The sequence below is a fragment of the Crocuta crocuta genome, unplaced genomic scaffold (genome assembly GCF_008692635.1).
Source record: "Crocuta crocuta isolate KB4526 unplaced genomic scaffold, BGI_CrCroc_1.0 scaffold219, whole genome shotgun sequence".
Lineage (NCBI taxonomy): Eukaryota > Metazoa > Chordata > Mammalia > Carnivora > Hyaenidae > Crocuta > Crocuta crocuta.
In genome coordinates, this window is record NW_027551572.1 from 5196260 (window position 1) to 5213054 (window position 16795).

A 16795-nucleotide genomic window follows, 5' to 3' on the forward strand; every position below is an offset into this window, starting at 1 on the left:
CTAAAAGGGTTGCATGCATTCTAAACACACTTAATGCCACTGAATTGTACATTAAATGGTTAAGTGTATGTTATGCGAATTTCACCTCAATATTTTTTAAAAAGGATCATCATGAAAAAGAATGGAGGTGTGTGGGAAGGATGAAACTAGTCTGCCTCTAAAGAGCCTTAATGTTCTCAATACAATTAATAGCTGAATTGAGAACCAAAAACTTATACCAAGTGCTAATGTGGTATGCAGAACAATGGCCCTCCAAAGATGTCTACATGTTCTAAACCCTGGGAAATGTGAATATGTTAAATTATACAGCATAGGAGAATTAAGATAGTGAATGAGTTGACCTTAAAATAGAGAGTTATTTTGAGAAGAGATAACCACTTCTTGAGGTTCACAGATTAAGAGGAATTGTGTTTTGGAGTGGATTACACAGATTTTCACCCATACCTGATTTAGATAATGAGATTCAGAACATCTGAGCTGATGAAATTTAGATGAGATTTTGAATGTTGAGTTGATGCTGTAATGGGGTTGATTCTTTTGGGGATGTTGGAATAGGATGAATGTATTTTACACGTGGGAAAAATATGAATCTTGGGTCAGAGGTCAGACTGACAGGCAGAATAATTGCTTCCAAAGTAAATACATCCTAATCTTTGGAATCTGTGAACATGTTACCTAACAGGGCAAAAGATTAAATGGGATTAAGGTTGCTAATAAGCTGACCTTAACATAATGTGATTATCCTGGATAATACAGCTATAAGTACACAGAGAAAAGAAAAAAAATTTTTATCTGAAGGAAACTAGGAAAAGACACAGAAAAGGTAGTATCTGGGTTGATTAAAGAAGAGGAGGAGGAGAAGGAAACCAGGAAAAGGAAATGGCCATCATGACCCAAGAGCACAGCATATAGATAATGCATGTCAAAAGAAAAATGAATGTTATAGTGTAGATTAAGGAAGTTTTTCTACTGATTACTAACAGTTTTAATCAAAGATCAATGCTGAATTTTGTCTGAAATTTTTTGTTTTGGCATCTGTTAAGATTATATGATCTTTCTCCTTACATGGAAAATTACACTGATTTTTTTTTTTTTTTTAAATGTTAAACCAACCTGCATACCTAAAATAAACCCAAATTGGTCTTGGTGCATATTATATGTTGGGTTGCTAGTATTTTATTTAACATTTTTACATTTGGCTTTATAAGTGATAGTAGCCTATAATTTTCCTTCTTTGTATCATCATTATTAAATTTTGACACCTAGATTATGCTGGTCCCATAAAATAATTTGGAAGTATTTGACTTAACTATTCTTTAAAAAAAAAGTCTTGAAAAGAGTGGCACTATTTCTTTCTTAAATGGATGTTACAGTTCATAAATGAAGTCATCTGTACCTGGAGTTTTCTTTGTCCAAAGAGTTTTCAATTACAGATTCGATTTCTTGAATAGTTACGGAGCTATTTAGACTTTTGTTTCTTCCAGTGTCAACTTTGTTAAGTTAGATTTTTCTAGAAATTAATCCATTTCACAAAAAACTTCAAACTTAAGCCATTTATTTGTTAATTTTTTTTTTATTTTGAGAGAAAGTGAGCATGTGTGGGGGAGGGGCAGAGAAAGAGGGAGAGAGAATCCCAAGCAGGCTCTGCACTGTCAGGGCAGAGCCAGAGTCCCTATCTGAGGAACCATGAGATCATGACCTGAGCTGACATCAAGAGTCAGATGCTTAACCTAATGAGCCATGCAGACACCTCTTAAGCCATTTATAATATGTATTGTTTTCTTTTAAATATCTGTAGACTCTATAGTAATATTCCTTTTTTCATTCCTGATAATGGTTGTCTTCTCTTTTTTTCAAGTTTATTAGTTTAGTTACTGGGGGGAAAACACATTTGGGATTGGTTGATTTTCTGTATTGTATATATTTCCTGTATTGTTAATTTCTGCTCTTATCTTTTCCCCCTTCTTTCTTTGGTTAATTCTATTAATCTATCTTCTAACTAACTAAAATGGATGCTTAATTTATAAAGTTTGAGTTTTTCTTCTTTTCATATCTATGTACATGNTAATGAGCCATGCAGACACCTCTTAAGCCATTTATAATATGTATTGTTTTCTTTTAAATATCTGTAGACTCTATAGTAATATTCCTTTTTTCATTCCTGATAATGGTTGTCTTCTCTTTTTTTCAAGTTTATTAGTTTAGTTACTGGGGGGAAAACACATTTGGGATTGGTTGATTTTCTGTATTGTATATATTTCCTGTATTGTTAATTTCTGCTCTTATCTTTTCCCCCTTCTTTCTTTGGTTAATTCTATTGCTCATCTTCTAACTAACTGAAATGGATGCTTAATTTATAAAGTTTGAGTTTTTCTTCTTTTCATATCTATGTACATGAAGCTATTAATATCCCCCAGATACTTTGTCAGAGTTATCTCACAAATTTTGCTATGCAGCACTTTCACTATTAGTCATCCAAAAATATTTTTCTCATTTCCATTGAAATTTTTTTCACTACTTTTTTTGTTACTGATTTCCAGTTTCATTCCACTGTGATCAGATGTTATAGTCTATAATTCTAATTCTTTATGTTTCACCCATGAGTTCTACCAAACATTTAAGGAAGAAACAATGCCAGTCTTATACAAACTCTTTCAATCTTTTGAAATTTGCTGAGACTTAACTTTATGACCTAATATGGTAAATTTATATAAAAGTCCATGCTGTAGATGTTAGGGGATATACTATAAGTGTCAAATTTGTCAATCTCATTGAAATTTTCTATACCCACACTGTGTGTTTTTTTTCTTTCTATATGTTCAATTACTATGAAATGTTGTATGCTGAAATCTATTATGATTTGTGATCTGTTTATATCTCTTAAAAGTAGTCAATTTTTTATTTATTTTGAGGCCATGCATGCAAATTTAGAATTACTATATTTTCCTGTAAAACAGTAATTCAAATTACTATATTTGAACTTTTATTTATAGTTATGAAATAACCACTTTATTTATTCCCAATATCTTTTTATTATCCTTTGGCTACTTTTAAGAATTTTTTCCCCTTTGCCTTGATTTTTCTGAAATATCTTTACGTTTCTAGGTGAGTATTTCTTTTTATACATCTTAGTTGGATTTCTTTGGCCTCTATAAATCTATAGATTGATTTTGTTAATCTGTTTTAAAATATTCTCAGTTATCTAATCTTCAAATATAGCTTCTGCTCTATTCAAGATGGTTTTTCTATCGTCAGGTGACTTGTCTAGTAAACAAAAACTGAGCAATCTAATAAAAGGAAAAAAAAAAAAAGGGTCAGGGACGAGGCAGGCTAAATCAACAGTACAAATAAAGACCAGATTTAAGCCCTAATAAATAACACATGAAATGAAAATAGATTAAATGCTCCAATGAAAGATTTTTCAGACATGATTTTTAAAAAAATCAATTAAATATTTGTCAAAACCCATAAAATGTAAACTACCAAAGGTGAACTTTAATGTACACTATAAACTCTGGATGATAATAATGTGTCAATGCAGGTTAATCAATTGTAAGAAATGTACTATGCTGGTGCAGGACACTGATAGTGAGGGAGGGTGTGTGTGGGGCCAAGGAGTATATGGGACCTGTGTACTGTCTGCTCAATTTTTCTGTACATTAAAACTGCTCTAAAATAAATTTTATTAAGAAAAGTCTGTTATTTATAAAAGACAAGTAATCCATTAAATAACTTTATGCTATATAAAATATAATCTTCAGTTAAAATTAAAGCTTTAATGAGAAAAAAACAGTAACCTCTAAAACTTCATTAATGTAACATATAAAGTAAAATATTACTGTTTACTTTGCAATCATCCTCTGTGAAACATGAAATGCATAAATAAAATCAGAACATAATTTAAAGTATATTTAACATGAGGTCAAAATCTTGATTAAAATTAATTATAAGGGTCATGAATTAATCCAAGGGTCATTTAGACATCCACAGATAATACTATCTATGTAAACTACATAATAAAAGTCTTTGTGACTAAAATTAGAAACTACACCTAAAAAACCTGACTGAATCTTGCTGGTAGTTAAAAATTTGTGAAGAGCCAAGAGCCATGCAAGTACTTTACATTTACATGTATTACCTCTTATCATCCTTTCAACATTATGCAGGTACTTTCAAAAGTGAACAAACGTAGGTTCAAAGATGTAAAACAGCTTACAAAAAATAACCCCATCTGTCCATCTAACAGGGCTTATACTGTATATAACTTGTATATAGTATATACAAGTTATATACTATGTAGTGGTTAACCACTACATAGTATATAACTTCTTTTTCTAGGTTAACTTCTTGATAAAAAAATAATTAAAGATTCAAGATCTCTACTCTAATTATACCAGATGTTTTGCACATACACTAGATGTTCTAGTTACCACTAAACAGTGACTTAAAAGGAATTTTTAGAAGACAGTTGCAGAGGGGGCACCCGGGTGGCTTAGTCGGTTGAGCGTCCGACTTTCGCTTAGGCCATGATCTCGCGGTTCATGGGTTTGAGCCCCGCGTGGGGCTCTGTGCTGACTGCCAGCTCAGAGCCTGGAGCCTATTTCGGAGTCTGTGTCTCCCTCTCTCTGACCCTCCCCTGCTCACGCTGTCTCTCTCTCTCTCCTAGAAATAAATAAAAATATTTTTTAAAAAAAGAAGACAGTTGCAGAGACTTGGGCACCTGGATGACTCAGTCAGTTGAGACAGAGCCACAAGTTGGGTTCCACACTGGCAGTGCAGAGCCTGCTTGGGATTCTCTCTCTCCCGCTCTCTCTCTGCCCCTCCCCTGTGCGTGCACACGCTCTCTCAAAAAGAAAAAAAAAAAGGCAGTTGCAGAGTATAGCCACTAAAATCAAAGTATAATAATGTATGAATCAAAGTGCTTCTACGGCTTCTTTTCCCTATTTAAATCTGCATTTGTATAAAGATGCAATCAAACTATTATGTAGTATCACTTCATCTGCCATTCCAAGAACACAGAGCAGTATAATTTCAGGGCTAGTTCTTAGTCAACATATATAATAAAGTGTGGTGGAAATGAGACAAGTCTATGATCATTAAACTATAGTTAGGGCTATCAGCACCTTGGAGGACAAGTAGTAAGCAAAACACCTGTAACAAACCAGAAAAATGGTCTACTGAGAAGGAGAAAATGAAATTCAACCAAATGCTTATGTACTGGAATTTAGCATTTACTGACCACTTTCTATATGCCAGGAAACTGTGCTACATATTGGGAATACAGAGTTAAAAAGGTGAGATAAATGCTACAGTATATACACAGGCACATATAAAAGGCTATTGGCACCTAACCTGAAGGGAAATGGGGAGAGAAAATGGGAAGAAAAAAAGTTAGAGAGGGCTTCCTATTGAAAATGGTACATGAACCAAACCTTAAAGGATGGATAGAAAATGAGACAGGTGAAGAAAAGTAAGGAACAAGATGTAGGAAGGCACAGAAACAAGAAAGCTCAACCCACTGAGAGAACTAAAAGACTTAATAAGATACAGAAGGCAGATACTGGGAGTGAAGTGAAAGAGAAAAATGAGAAAAATAAGAAGGCCTACAAACAGTCCTTCATGAGGGTGACTTTTATTCTGAAGGCCAGTGAAGGAGGTTAAACTGACATGAAGAGAATCAATTTTAACAGTAATCTAGGTTAAAAAAAAAAAGCGATGAGGTTCAATACTAAGACAGCGGCAATGACAGACAAATACAAAATTCTATAGAAATAGACACAGAGAACGAGGCAAAGGGAAACATTTACAATATTTCTAGTTTCATTGACTGAGTGATTGGTGATGCTGTGACTGATGAGACAGAGGGCACTATCAGTTTACCTTACAGTGATCATTAAACTCCTATTCTTCAGGGATCAAGGAAAAGCTTTTAGGAGGAAATACCTAGTATGGGATTTAAACAATGAACAGAAATTAAAACAATGGTTTGGAGTCTGAAAATTGGCAGTGAAGGGTAGGCAATGGCTAATGACAAAAGAGGAGGCCAGATCAAAAGTGCTCTGAAGAAGTCATCTTAGGGTGCGCCTGGGTGGCTCGATTGGTTAAGCATCCAACTCTTGATTTCGGCTCAGGTCATGATTTCACAGTTTGTGCTGACAGCCTGGAGCCTGCCTGGGGTTCTCATTCTCTAACTCTCCCCTGTTCACGCTCTCTCTTTCTCAAAATAAATAAACTTAAAAAAAAAAAGTCATCTTAGGACTTTTGGATTTTATCATTCGAGTAACAGAAAGCTATGTTGGAGTGATAAGGAAGAGAACAAAAGGACCGAATTTTGCAAAAATGACTCTGACTGCAAACTGAAAATGAATTGGATTGCTGAGCCAATGCTGAGAGGAGAAGTAGGGGTAAAAAATAACCCAAGTAAGAGATGACTAACTTGAGTCAGAATGATGGTGCCAGTGGTAACTTGCATAGGTGGATATAACTGAGATCCGGAAGGACTAGTGTCTACAACACATACTGTATTCTATGTAACCACTTACCTACCCACTACCTTTTATCAAGCAATAAATTTATTGCTTTACAAAAAGTAAACCATTTGCGAAATTTAAAAAGTTATCAATAGCTGAATGTTTTAACTCCAATTTCCAAAAGCCCCTCTGCTACCCCCCAATCAGGAAAGGCTTGAAGATGGAGGTAGATTTTGAGATGGATTTTGAAAAGATTATTATCACCTATTTATTAATAAAAAATAATTTAAAAAATGGAATCTTGATCTAAAGTATTAAGGATGATAATCAACATCTGGCATGTGAAACAGAATGGTAGTACAATTTACTAACAGAACACAGGAAAAGGCAAGGGGTATGGATGTGTGTGTGTGTGTGTGTGTGTGTNATAAAAAAAAAAAAAAAAAAAGAGAATGATAACAGTAAATGTTTTGTGTTTTTAGTAGATACAGTTTTGAAAAGGCTGCATTAGAGGTTCCTGTGAAGCACTTAAGTATCAATATCAACTATGCAAGGATATGACATTCAAAACTGAGATATAAATATTTAATACTCGAGAGAGAAAAGTGGGGCTAGGGGCCAAAACTTGGATGTCAGCAGCATATATGTGGTAACTAAAATTCTGAGAGTAGCTAGTTTTCAAGAATACGTAGAGTAGGAAGTTAAGATGGCCAAGACAGATCCTTAAAAAACACCTACATTTTACAAACTGATACAGTAAATGATGTCTACAGAAGAGACTGAGAAGATGAGCCAGAAGAATTAAAATGAAAATTAGGATAACAAGGTATTTCAAAAACCAAGACAAGAAAGAGTCTTGGGAAAAAATAAGTCAACAATATTCAATGTTGCCAACTTAAAAGACTCAAATGTCCATTAACACTGAGCATCAAAAAGACAGTTAATGTTTAAAAGGCAATTTCACTTAAGAAAGGAGAAAATAAGGTGAGGCAGAAGAGACTGGCAAAAGTAAGTCTTTTGGGAAACCCGGTTATAAAGATGATAGAATATGGGAACTAGGGTAGAGGAATATATAACAGAAGCAGAGTTTTTTTGGTTTCATTTTGTTTTCTAAAAGGAAGGAATCAGTAGAGTACAAGAAGTGAACAATGTGAGATAAAGGAATATAACATAGAAGAGGTACCACATGTAGCTGGGGATGGGAATCAGAGCACAGATGAAACATGATCTTCCAACAAAGGAGAAAAAGAATACATCCACATAAAAATATCAAACAGGGATGGATGGGGGTGCATTTTCTACTCACATAAACTTAAGTTCCTGCAGAACAGAAAAATTATACAAGTATGGATATATCTGTAAATCAAAATTTTAACAACGGTCTTCTCTGTGGGATGTGATTATGGTCAATATTGTTTTATTATGTTCTTTCATATTTTCCCAATTTTCTATGATAAGTATTTAATTATGTAAAAATATCTTTGTTCCTTGAACATCATCATAAATGCAGAAAATTTAGAAAATAAGTAAAAACAGAAAGGGAATAAACAATACTTATGATTTACCAACATATTGCTTTCATAGGTTAAGAAAATATATGTCAGTTATATTACTTAACGTTCTCTCAGAAAAAAGACAATTAATGGAAACACTGAATTGAAATAATAAAACTGGTAAGTGACTCTATCATTCAGACATGATAGAAAGAGTGGATTCCAGTTTCCTCTTAGGTACCTAAATCTCTATTTTAAAAGAGGATTAATAAATCTCCACTTAAAAAGGCAGAATTCAGGTATTTGGAGATTATTAATTTAGTGGTAAATTTTAACACTGCCTTTATCCCTGGCCATAACTATTTTTAGTATTTAAGTATTATTTTAAGTACAAATTTCATCTCTCAAGAACATTCATGCTCAATGGCAACAATTTAAAAAAAAGAAAAATTAAAATGGAGGCTTACAGTTGTGGTAAATTTGGTCTAACAAAGGGATCATTCTCTGCTCCATTGACTGCTTTGTTTTTCCTTTGTTTTGGTTCAGAATTGGTAGAGGGTGCCTGAGAATTATTAGCCGTGGGAGGTTTGCGCTTGGCTAGAAGTTTCCTTTGCCTTTCAATATCTTCCCTTTGCTGATTCACCCATTCTTGTTGCCTGTATAAAGATAAATGTAAAAAACCATATTTACTTTCTATTACTCTTAACAGTTGAAATATGAAAATACACTGATAAACATGAAAAATCATTTAACAAATCATATAACATCAAATATGGTTCTACTCTAAACTAACATACTCACTTTCTAGGTCTAATCTGAAGCATTCATTTCTAAACTCCCTAAATCCCTTGAACTATGGAAAGCTGTGTTGCCATTATAATCTCACGGTAGCCTGTATATCTCCACTTCCTTCTTTCTAATAAGCATTACTCCTACAGATACTTGATTAGAATGTCTCTAGGTAGACTACATTACTCCATGGGAATAGAGACTGCATCTATTTTCTACCCTATTGTATCCCTAGTGCCCAAAATAGTAATCAGCACATACTAGGTACTCAGTGAATATTTGCTGAATGACATAAATAGGCTATTAAAAAAAGAACAGAGGTGGGGTGCCTGGGTGGCTCAGTCCGTTAAGCGTCTTGATTTCAGTTCAGGTCATGATCTCATGGTTAGTGAGTTTGAGCCCCACGTCAGGCTCTGTGCTGACAGATCAGAGCCTGGAGCCTGCTTCACATTCTGTGTCTCCCATTCTCTCTGTCCCTCCCTCTCAAAAATAAACATTAAAAAAAATTAAAAAAAACAAACAAACCAGAAGCAAGCACAGAGTAGATTTTAAACATGCATCTCATCACTTAGTGTTTGCAGAAAGAAAAACTTACAAAAGACAAATATGAATTTTAAAATGTGTAATGTTACTATTATTTTTTACTTTCTATAATTAATTTATTTTTTATAATTTACATCTAAGTTAGCACCTGGTTCAACAATAACTTCAGGAGTAAATTCTTTGAGCCCCTTACCCATTTAGCCCACGCCCCCTCCTACAACCCCTCCAGCAACCCTGTTTGTTCTCTATATTTAAGACTCTCTTATGTTTTGTTCCCCCTCCATGTTTTTATTTTTACTTCCCTTCCTTTATGTTCATCTGTTTTGTATCTTGAAGTCCTCATATGAGTGAAGTCATACGATATGTCTTTCTCTAATATTGCTTAGCGTAATACCCTCTTAGTTCCATCCACGTAGTTGCATATGGCAAGATTTCATTCTTTTTGATTGCTGAGTAATACTCTGTTTTATATATACATATATACACACACCACATCTTCTTTATCCTTTCATTCATCGATGGACATTTGGGCTCTTTCCATACTTTGGCTATTGTTGATAGTGCTGCTATAAATACTGGGGTGCCATGTCTCCCTTCAAAACAGCATAACTGTATCCGTTGGATAAATACCTAGTAGTGCAACTGGTGGGTCATGGGGTAGTTCTATTTTTAATTTTTTGAGGAGCCTCCATACTAGTTTCCAGAGTGGCTGTACCAGTTTGCATTCCCACAAATATGAATTTAATGAAGTATTATTTTCTAAATTTACCTCTGTTAAAACTATTTGGGGGATGTGCAAGTGCTATCTTGAAATAAAAATTGATCTGAATATAAGAAATTTATGAAGAAGGGAGCCTGGGTGGCTCAGTCAGTTAAGAATCTGACTATACCTGAACCTTGATTTCTGCTCTGGTCATGATCCCAGGGCTGTAGGATCAAGCTCTACATTTGCCTCTGTGCTGAGGGTAGAGTCTGCTTGAGATTCTCTCCTCCCCACACATATACCCATGACTGCTCTCTCTTTCTCACATACATACACATCATACTCAGTTTAAGGAATTTATAAAGAAAAAGGAAATTTTCACAATCTGAAGGAAACAAGAAATATCAGCATGGCTTTGAAAAATGAGCAATTAAAAAAAGTAAAAATATTACTGTTTCCCATTCAAGAATCTAAAGCTTATTAATTGTAAAAACAAACAAACAAACAAACAAAGCTAAATATCATTACTATAAAAATATGGGTTAGAGATTTCAGCAATTTGACCAGAGCAAGAGGTTAACAGTGAAGATTTTTTTGTAATGTTTATTTTTGAGGGGGAAGGGTAGGGGAGGGACAGAGAAGAAGAGGAGGCAGAGAATCTGAAGCAAGCTCCAGGCTCTGAGCTGTCAGCATAGAGCCCAAAACGCAGGGCTCAAACCCATGAACCGTGAGATCAAGACCTTAGACAAAGTTGGATGCTTAACCAACTGACCCATCCACACAAACTTGTTTTCATAGTAACCGGTTCCCTTTTAGGTCACCTCACCACATTAAGAAAAAGTTTTAAAAACTCTACATGGTTATGACACTAAGGTTTAAAACAAGACAAATGTTTCAATTCCTTGGCTTCCCACCCCCACTCAAACCAGAACTACAGAACAACTACTCTGCTGATGAAAAATTGACTTTATGCACATTGCTTTTTCCTATGGTTCTAGCCAGATGGTAGTAGAATATGATCAGAATGAAAGAATCACTAACCACCCACGTAGAAGAGTAAAAGGGTGGAGAAAATTCAAGAATAGCAAAGCTAGAACAGGACTTTAATCCAGTTTTCATTTGGAAGTAGGAATAAATAACTTTATTTAAAAAGTTAACTTTTAAAGCTAGTTTAGAGCACAATCAAGATGTTATAAATGAAAATAAATACCAATGACCCTACTGATCAAAATCATAATGGAAAATAAAGAATTACTGGAGTAAATATATAGCAAACATCTGATTATTCAGGAATGACCACACAATTTAGAGATTTTTAATTTAACATTGCTAATATTTACTTCTCTCATCTTCCAACTACTTTGGGTTCTATCACTGATAAACTACTTGATATACACTGATAAGTCGCTTGATATAAAATATGTAAGTGTAAATACCCAATAGGCCCTCAATTCAAGAAATGCAAGCAATTTTTTAAAAATTAGATTACTTGTTTACATAAAAATATACAAAGCAGGAGCAGCCAGACTGAAGAGGTCCATAGGGCAAGGCAGGAGGGAAGGGGGCAGAGCTCCCATGCCCTCTCCATGTGCACCACTCTCCCCAGACCTCCATGTGTTCACCAACCCAGAAGCTCCAAGTTTGCTCTTTTTTGATAGCTCAATGGTGAAATTTTAACTACTAACAGAGCTTGTATTTTAGATTTATATTTAAGGTTATACTATGTAACCTATTTTATTCATTACTAGGACAACTGTAGGTCTGGGTTTAGCAGCAGTTGTTCTTGCTTTTAAAATACTTAAAAATCATGGTTTCATTCTCAAATGTATCTCTAGTTTCACTGTCAATATTTTAGCTCAAGCTTAATCATCTTTCATTTGGACATCTCTCCATCTCAACTGTCAACAATTTACCTTCTTTCCAATATTATTCCCAAATTATCATGAGTTATCTTTCTAAAACCCAATTCTAACCGCACACACTATATACAAACCTTTAATAGCTCCATATTATCCACAGAATTAAAAACCAAACTCTCTAGCATCACAAGAACAACATCCTTCACCAGCAAGGCTGGTGTTGAACAAAAGCTAAATAAACCAACTGAGATAGAGAAGGCCATTCTGTGCTAAGTCCTGGGAACGAGTGTTTAAAATAGCGATGTTTATATAATATGAGAGAAAAGCTTTGCCTCCATTTTGCATGTAACTGAACGAGCTCTAGGAAATCTGATGTAAATGCTGCCACTACTACTGCTTTTCAGGTTTAAAAATTTTTATGGGTGAAAATAAGGCAGCAGAGGTCTTGGCTTCTTAACACATAGTCAATCATCTAAACTCAAAAATTTTTGTTTTAAAGTTTACCTCAGACACGCTAAAGCCACATGTTCAGTTCAACTGATTTATGAATTACTGTATCTAAAGCAGAAGAGAAAACGTTCCTGCCTTTTCCACAGAAACAGAGAGCAGGTAAGGGCTGAATATTAATACTGAAATAAGGATTGGAGAATGGGGGAAATTAATGACAATTAAATTTTCCTCTCAAATCATCTATAAAGCTGGAAGGTCAATTTATATTTTGGAAAGTCATGTTTAAAATAACATATCATACTATATGGATGAATGCTAACTAATCAAGAAATCTGCTAACCCTGAAATCATAATACTTTCTTTTTAATGTTTTATTTATTTCTGAGAGAGAGAGAGACAGCATGAGCAGGGGAGGGTCAGAGAGAGAGGGAGACACAGAATCTGAAGCAGGTTCCAGGCTCTGAGCTGGCTGTCAGCACAGAGCTCCACGCAGGGCTTGAACCCATGAACCGTGAGGTCATGACCTGAGTCAAAGTCGGATGCTTAACTGACTGAGCCACCCAGGCACTACATACTTTTGTTTTACATTCCTTTCAAATGTACTAAATTCTGTGATTTCAAAGAGTAGTAAGGAGTAGATGTAGAACATAATTCCAAACGTACAATCTTTGAAAGTAATAAAAACCCAAAGGAACACTACATTTTTTAAAATGTAAGAATGACTAACTTCACAAGATTCTGAAACGCAAAACCATCTGTCCATTGTTCAGTGAATGAAGCACCATGTCTAACTGTTGTGAAGTGCCCAAGGCGTAATCTGTCTTGCATACTCTTCTCTCGGCTTGACAGTTTTTCTTGCGTACTCTGAAAGGAGGAAAAAATCATCAATTTTATTCATTTAAAATTTAAAACTGTACAAGGCAATAAAGGGGCCAAATGGAATGAAAAGGAAAATTCACTGAACTTTAAACTTACTTTTTCAATAAGCAGTTTTTTGCTCATTGATATGCACTTATTTAATCGTTCTTTATATTTTTCAAGTAATTTTTGTTGTTCATCTATTTGCCGTCTGAGATCACAATTAGCCTACAAAATGAGAAAATGGAAATGGTCTAGAATTTGTGTACACGAGACACTTAGGAATATTTTTAACATTCTGAAAAAAGTATATAAAAAGAAAGCATTAATAAATTAAGAATCTGAGTATGATACTAAAAAATTTTATTTTTAAATTTCTTTAAATGTTTTATTTATTTTTGGGAGAAAGAGAGAGAAGAGACAGTGTGAGCAGGGGAGGGTCAGAGAGAGAGGGAGACACAGAATCTGAAGCAGGCTCCAGAGCTACAAACCGTGAGATCATAACCTGAGCCAAAATCGGACGCTTTACCAACTGAGCCACCCAGGTGCCCCTAAACAAAATTATTTTAACATCTACTTATTGTGGCATAATACTGTTAATGTTGCTTAACTGTGCAGTGGAAAGTACATGGAATTTGTATGCATATTCCATGGTTCAAATCCACATCCTAAGGTTTATAATCTTGGCTAAATTCAGTCAGTTATCTGAATCTTAGCTTATTTCTTTTTCATTTCTAAAATAGGGGTAATACCATCTACCTCACTTACTTAAAAATAACTAAAATATAGCATATAAAGCACCTAACACTTAAAAATGAATGTAAGTCTCTTCCATCTTTTGTAACTAATAAAAGTGTTCCATTAAACTTGGGGCTGACACTACAGATGCTTACCCAATAGCTAACTATTTCTACCACCTTTCTTGGCAACAAGATACCAATTCTGCTGACTTTCTAGGCAGCCATATGCTCATGAAAAGGGCCTTTCTACAAGTTCAGGCGATGAGTCAGATTAGTCTAGTATAGTGACAGAATAACATGGAGGGTCTGTTGTAATACAGACTGCTGGGTGGGAACACTCCCAAAGTTTCTATATAAGTTAGTCTGGGGTAGGGCCTGAAAATTATTTCTAATAAATTCCACAGGATGCTGATGCTTCTGGTCTGGGAATCATACTTTGAGAATCAAATTCTCACAGTTCTAGGCCAATATTGATGGAAGCCAAAAGACATAATATATCGAAAATGCTAGGAGAAAAGAGCTATGAATCTAAAATTACATACTTAATAAAATTACTTTTCAAGGAAAAGGGTAAAATAAAGAGATTCTCAGAGGAACACAAATGGAAGTCAGTACCAAGAAACCCTCCTCATTAGGTGCAATTCAAACAAAATCCCAACAAACTGTGTGTGTGTGTGTGTGTGTGTGTGTGTGTGTGTGTGTGTGTGTTCAAAATTTGATTCTAACATTTCTCTAAAACTACAAAGGGCCAAAAATAGCAAAGAAGAAAGAATATTTCTTCAATCACAAATCAAGATTTAATACAAAGCTATAGTAATTATGATCCCCCAAATCTATTTTCTCCTTCTTCATTAGTAATGAAAGCTAACATTTTATTCTGGGTTGTTATGTACCTATCTAAACTATCGTAACTGTGAGACTCTAGTAAGTATTTTATACATTGATATGACTTTCAAGATGAAAGCCATCCACTAAGGATAAAGGAGCAAAAAAACTCAAGGAGCCCAAATCCCATGAGACTCTATGAAGACATCAAACCTGGGTTGCCCAGTTCTGTTCTTCTCCAAAAACTAATATTGTGTCTCATTTAAACTATTACTGTTTATGTTCTCTGATAATAACAAGGACAACTGCTAAATGATAAAAGATGCTACACTAGTACAGGAATACACAAATAGAACATGGAACACAGCGAAGAATACAGAAATAGATTCACTTGTATATGAAACATAATTACATGATGAAACTGGCAGGAAAGAGTGGACTTTCAATTAAATGAGCTGGGCAACTAATTATCTCTATAGAAAGAAATTGAAATGAAACCCTATTTACACCATACCCAAAAACAAATTCCAGTGAGGTTAACAACTTGTATTGAAAAGCTAGAATATAAAGGTTTTAAAAGAAAATAGAGAGGAATATCTTTATGATCTTAGAAATAAAAAACAATTAGTTCTTTTGGTATACCTTTGATAATAATTTGGTACAAACAGAACATAAACTACAAACAAAAGGATGTATTTAATCATATAAAAATTTTAAATGCATCTAATCATCAAAAGACAGCATGAAGAAATAAGAAGACAATTTGCACACTGGGAGAAAATAAAAATATATGAACAAGAAATTGACATCAATAATAAAAACGACAGCAACCCACTAAGAAAAATGAGCAAAAAACATGATCAGTTATTTCACAGAAGAAACAGTTAATATTTAAAAAGATGATAAAAGAGAATGCACAATAAAAGACACCTTGTTTTCATCAAATTGGCCAAAAAATTTATTATATCTGATTATAATAAGCCTTGACAAAAATAATAAGCAACAAGATTAGTTCTTGCTCACTGCCGGTAGGAGTGTAAACTAATCCAACCACTTTAGGAAAGATTTGGCATCTTATAATGCCAAAATTGAAGATGTGCATGCCATGTACTCTGGCCATGTCTCTCTTAAGCGTATAAGACAAATTTTTCCACATTTGCCCTGGAAGACATGTATAAGAATATTCTTAGCAGAACTGTTCATATTAGCAAAAAATAGAAACAAAATGCCTACCAAGAACAGAAAAGATGTATTATGGTATATTCATATAACGCCTTACTATATAACATGAAACAAAGTACAAGACAACTCCACATATAACGTTTACTGAAAACAAGCAGGGCAAAAGCGTACATACAGCATAATTTTATGTAAAGTTCAAAAACCTTGAAATATGTTAAGAATGTACAGACACGTGATAAAACCATAAAGAAACGCAAAGGCATAATAAATAAAAAATAAATAAATAAATAAAACTTGGAACAACAGTTCATGGTAAAGGGATGTGAGAGAGTGACTGGGATAGGGTCAGGAAAGGTAAGTTGGATATTTCAAACATATAGGTCATTATTGTAGGATCATAGATGCTGGTTTCACGGAGATTCTATACCAACAGTTCTTAATGCTGGCTTAAATTATTATTATCCGGAGGAGTTTTTAAATCTACCAGTGTTCAATTTCCCAACTCACAACAATTTTATCAGAAACCCTCAGGTTGAAGTTTCGGCTTGGGTACCTTTATAAAGTGCCTCCCACCTTTCCCGTTTGGTGATTCTAAAGAGCATCAAGGAGTGAGAACCACTGCTTCATACCTTACATTATAATACTTTCTGATGTCTCTTTTTGTATGGATTCCATTAAAAATTTCACAGGATTGAAGCAGTTACTTCTTTTTGTATAATAACCAAATGTCAGAGGTTTAAGACAAAATCAGTTACACGCTTAAGACACAAAATGACTGTCTTAGGATAGTTCATCAAATAAAAATAAATTTTATAAACTTCCCTCCATTTCTCCAACTGTTTCTCTATTAACATTTAAAGAACTAATAATTTTCACTTTAAAA

The 16795-nt window shown here is 34.2% G+C and overlaps 1 protein-coding gene across 1 annotated transcript in view; it reads right to left on the reverse strand.

Annotated features, from left to right (window-relative positions):
• The window catches only part of TLK1 (tousled like kinase 1), a 107701-nt gene that overhangs the window by 37130 nt on the left and 53776 nt on the right, over positions 1–16795 (reverse strand). Inside the window, exons 9-11 of the mRNA XM_077751114.1 lie at positions 13283–13393; positions 13035–13171; positions 8431–8619 (exon numbers count right to left, since the gene is read on the reverse strand). Coding sequence (XP_077607240.1) covers positions 8431–8619; positions 13035–13171; positions 13283–13393 — 437 coding nt within the window. The remainder of the gene's footprint in view (positions 1–8430; positions 8620–13034; positions 13172–13282; positions 13394–16795) is intronic.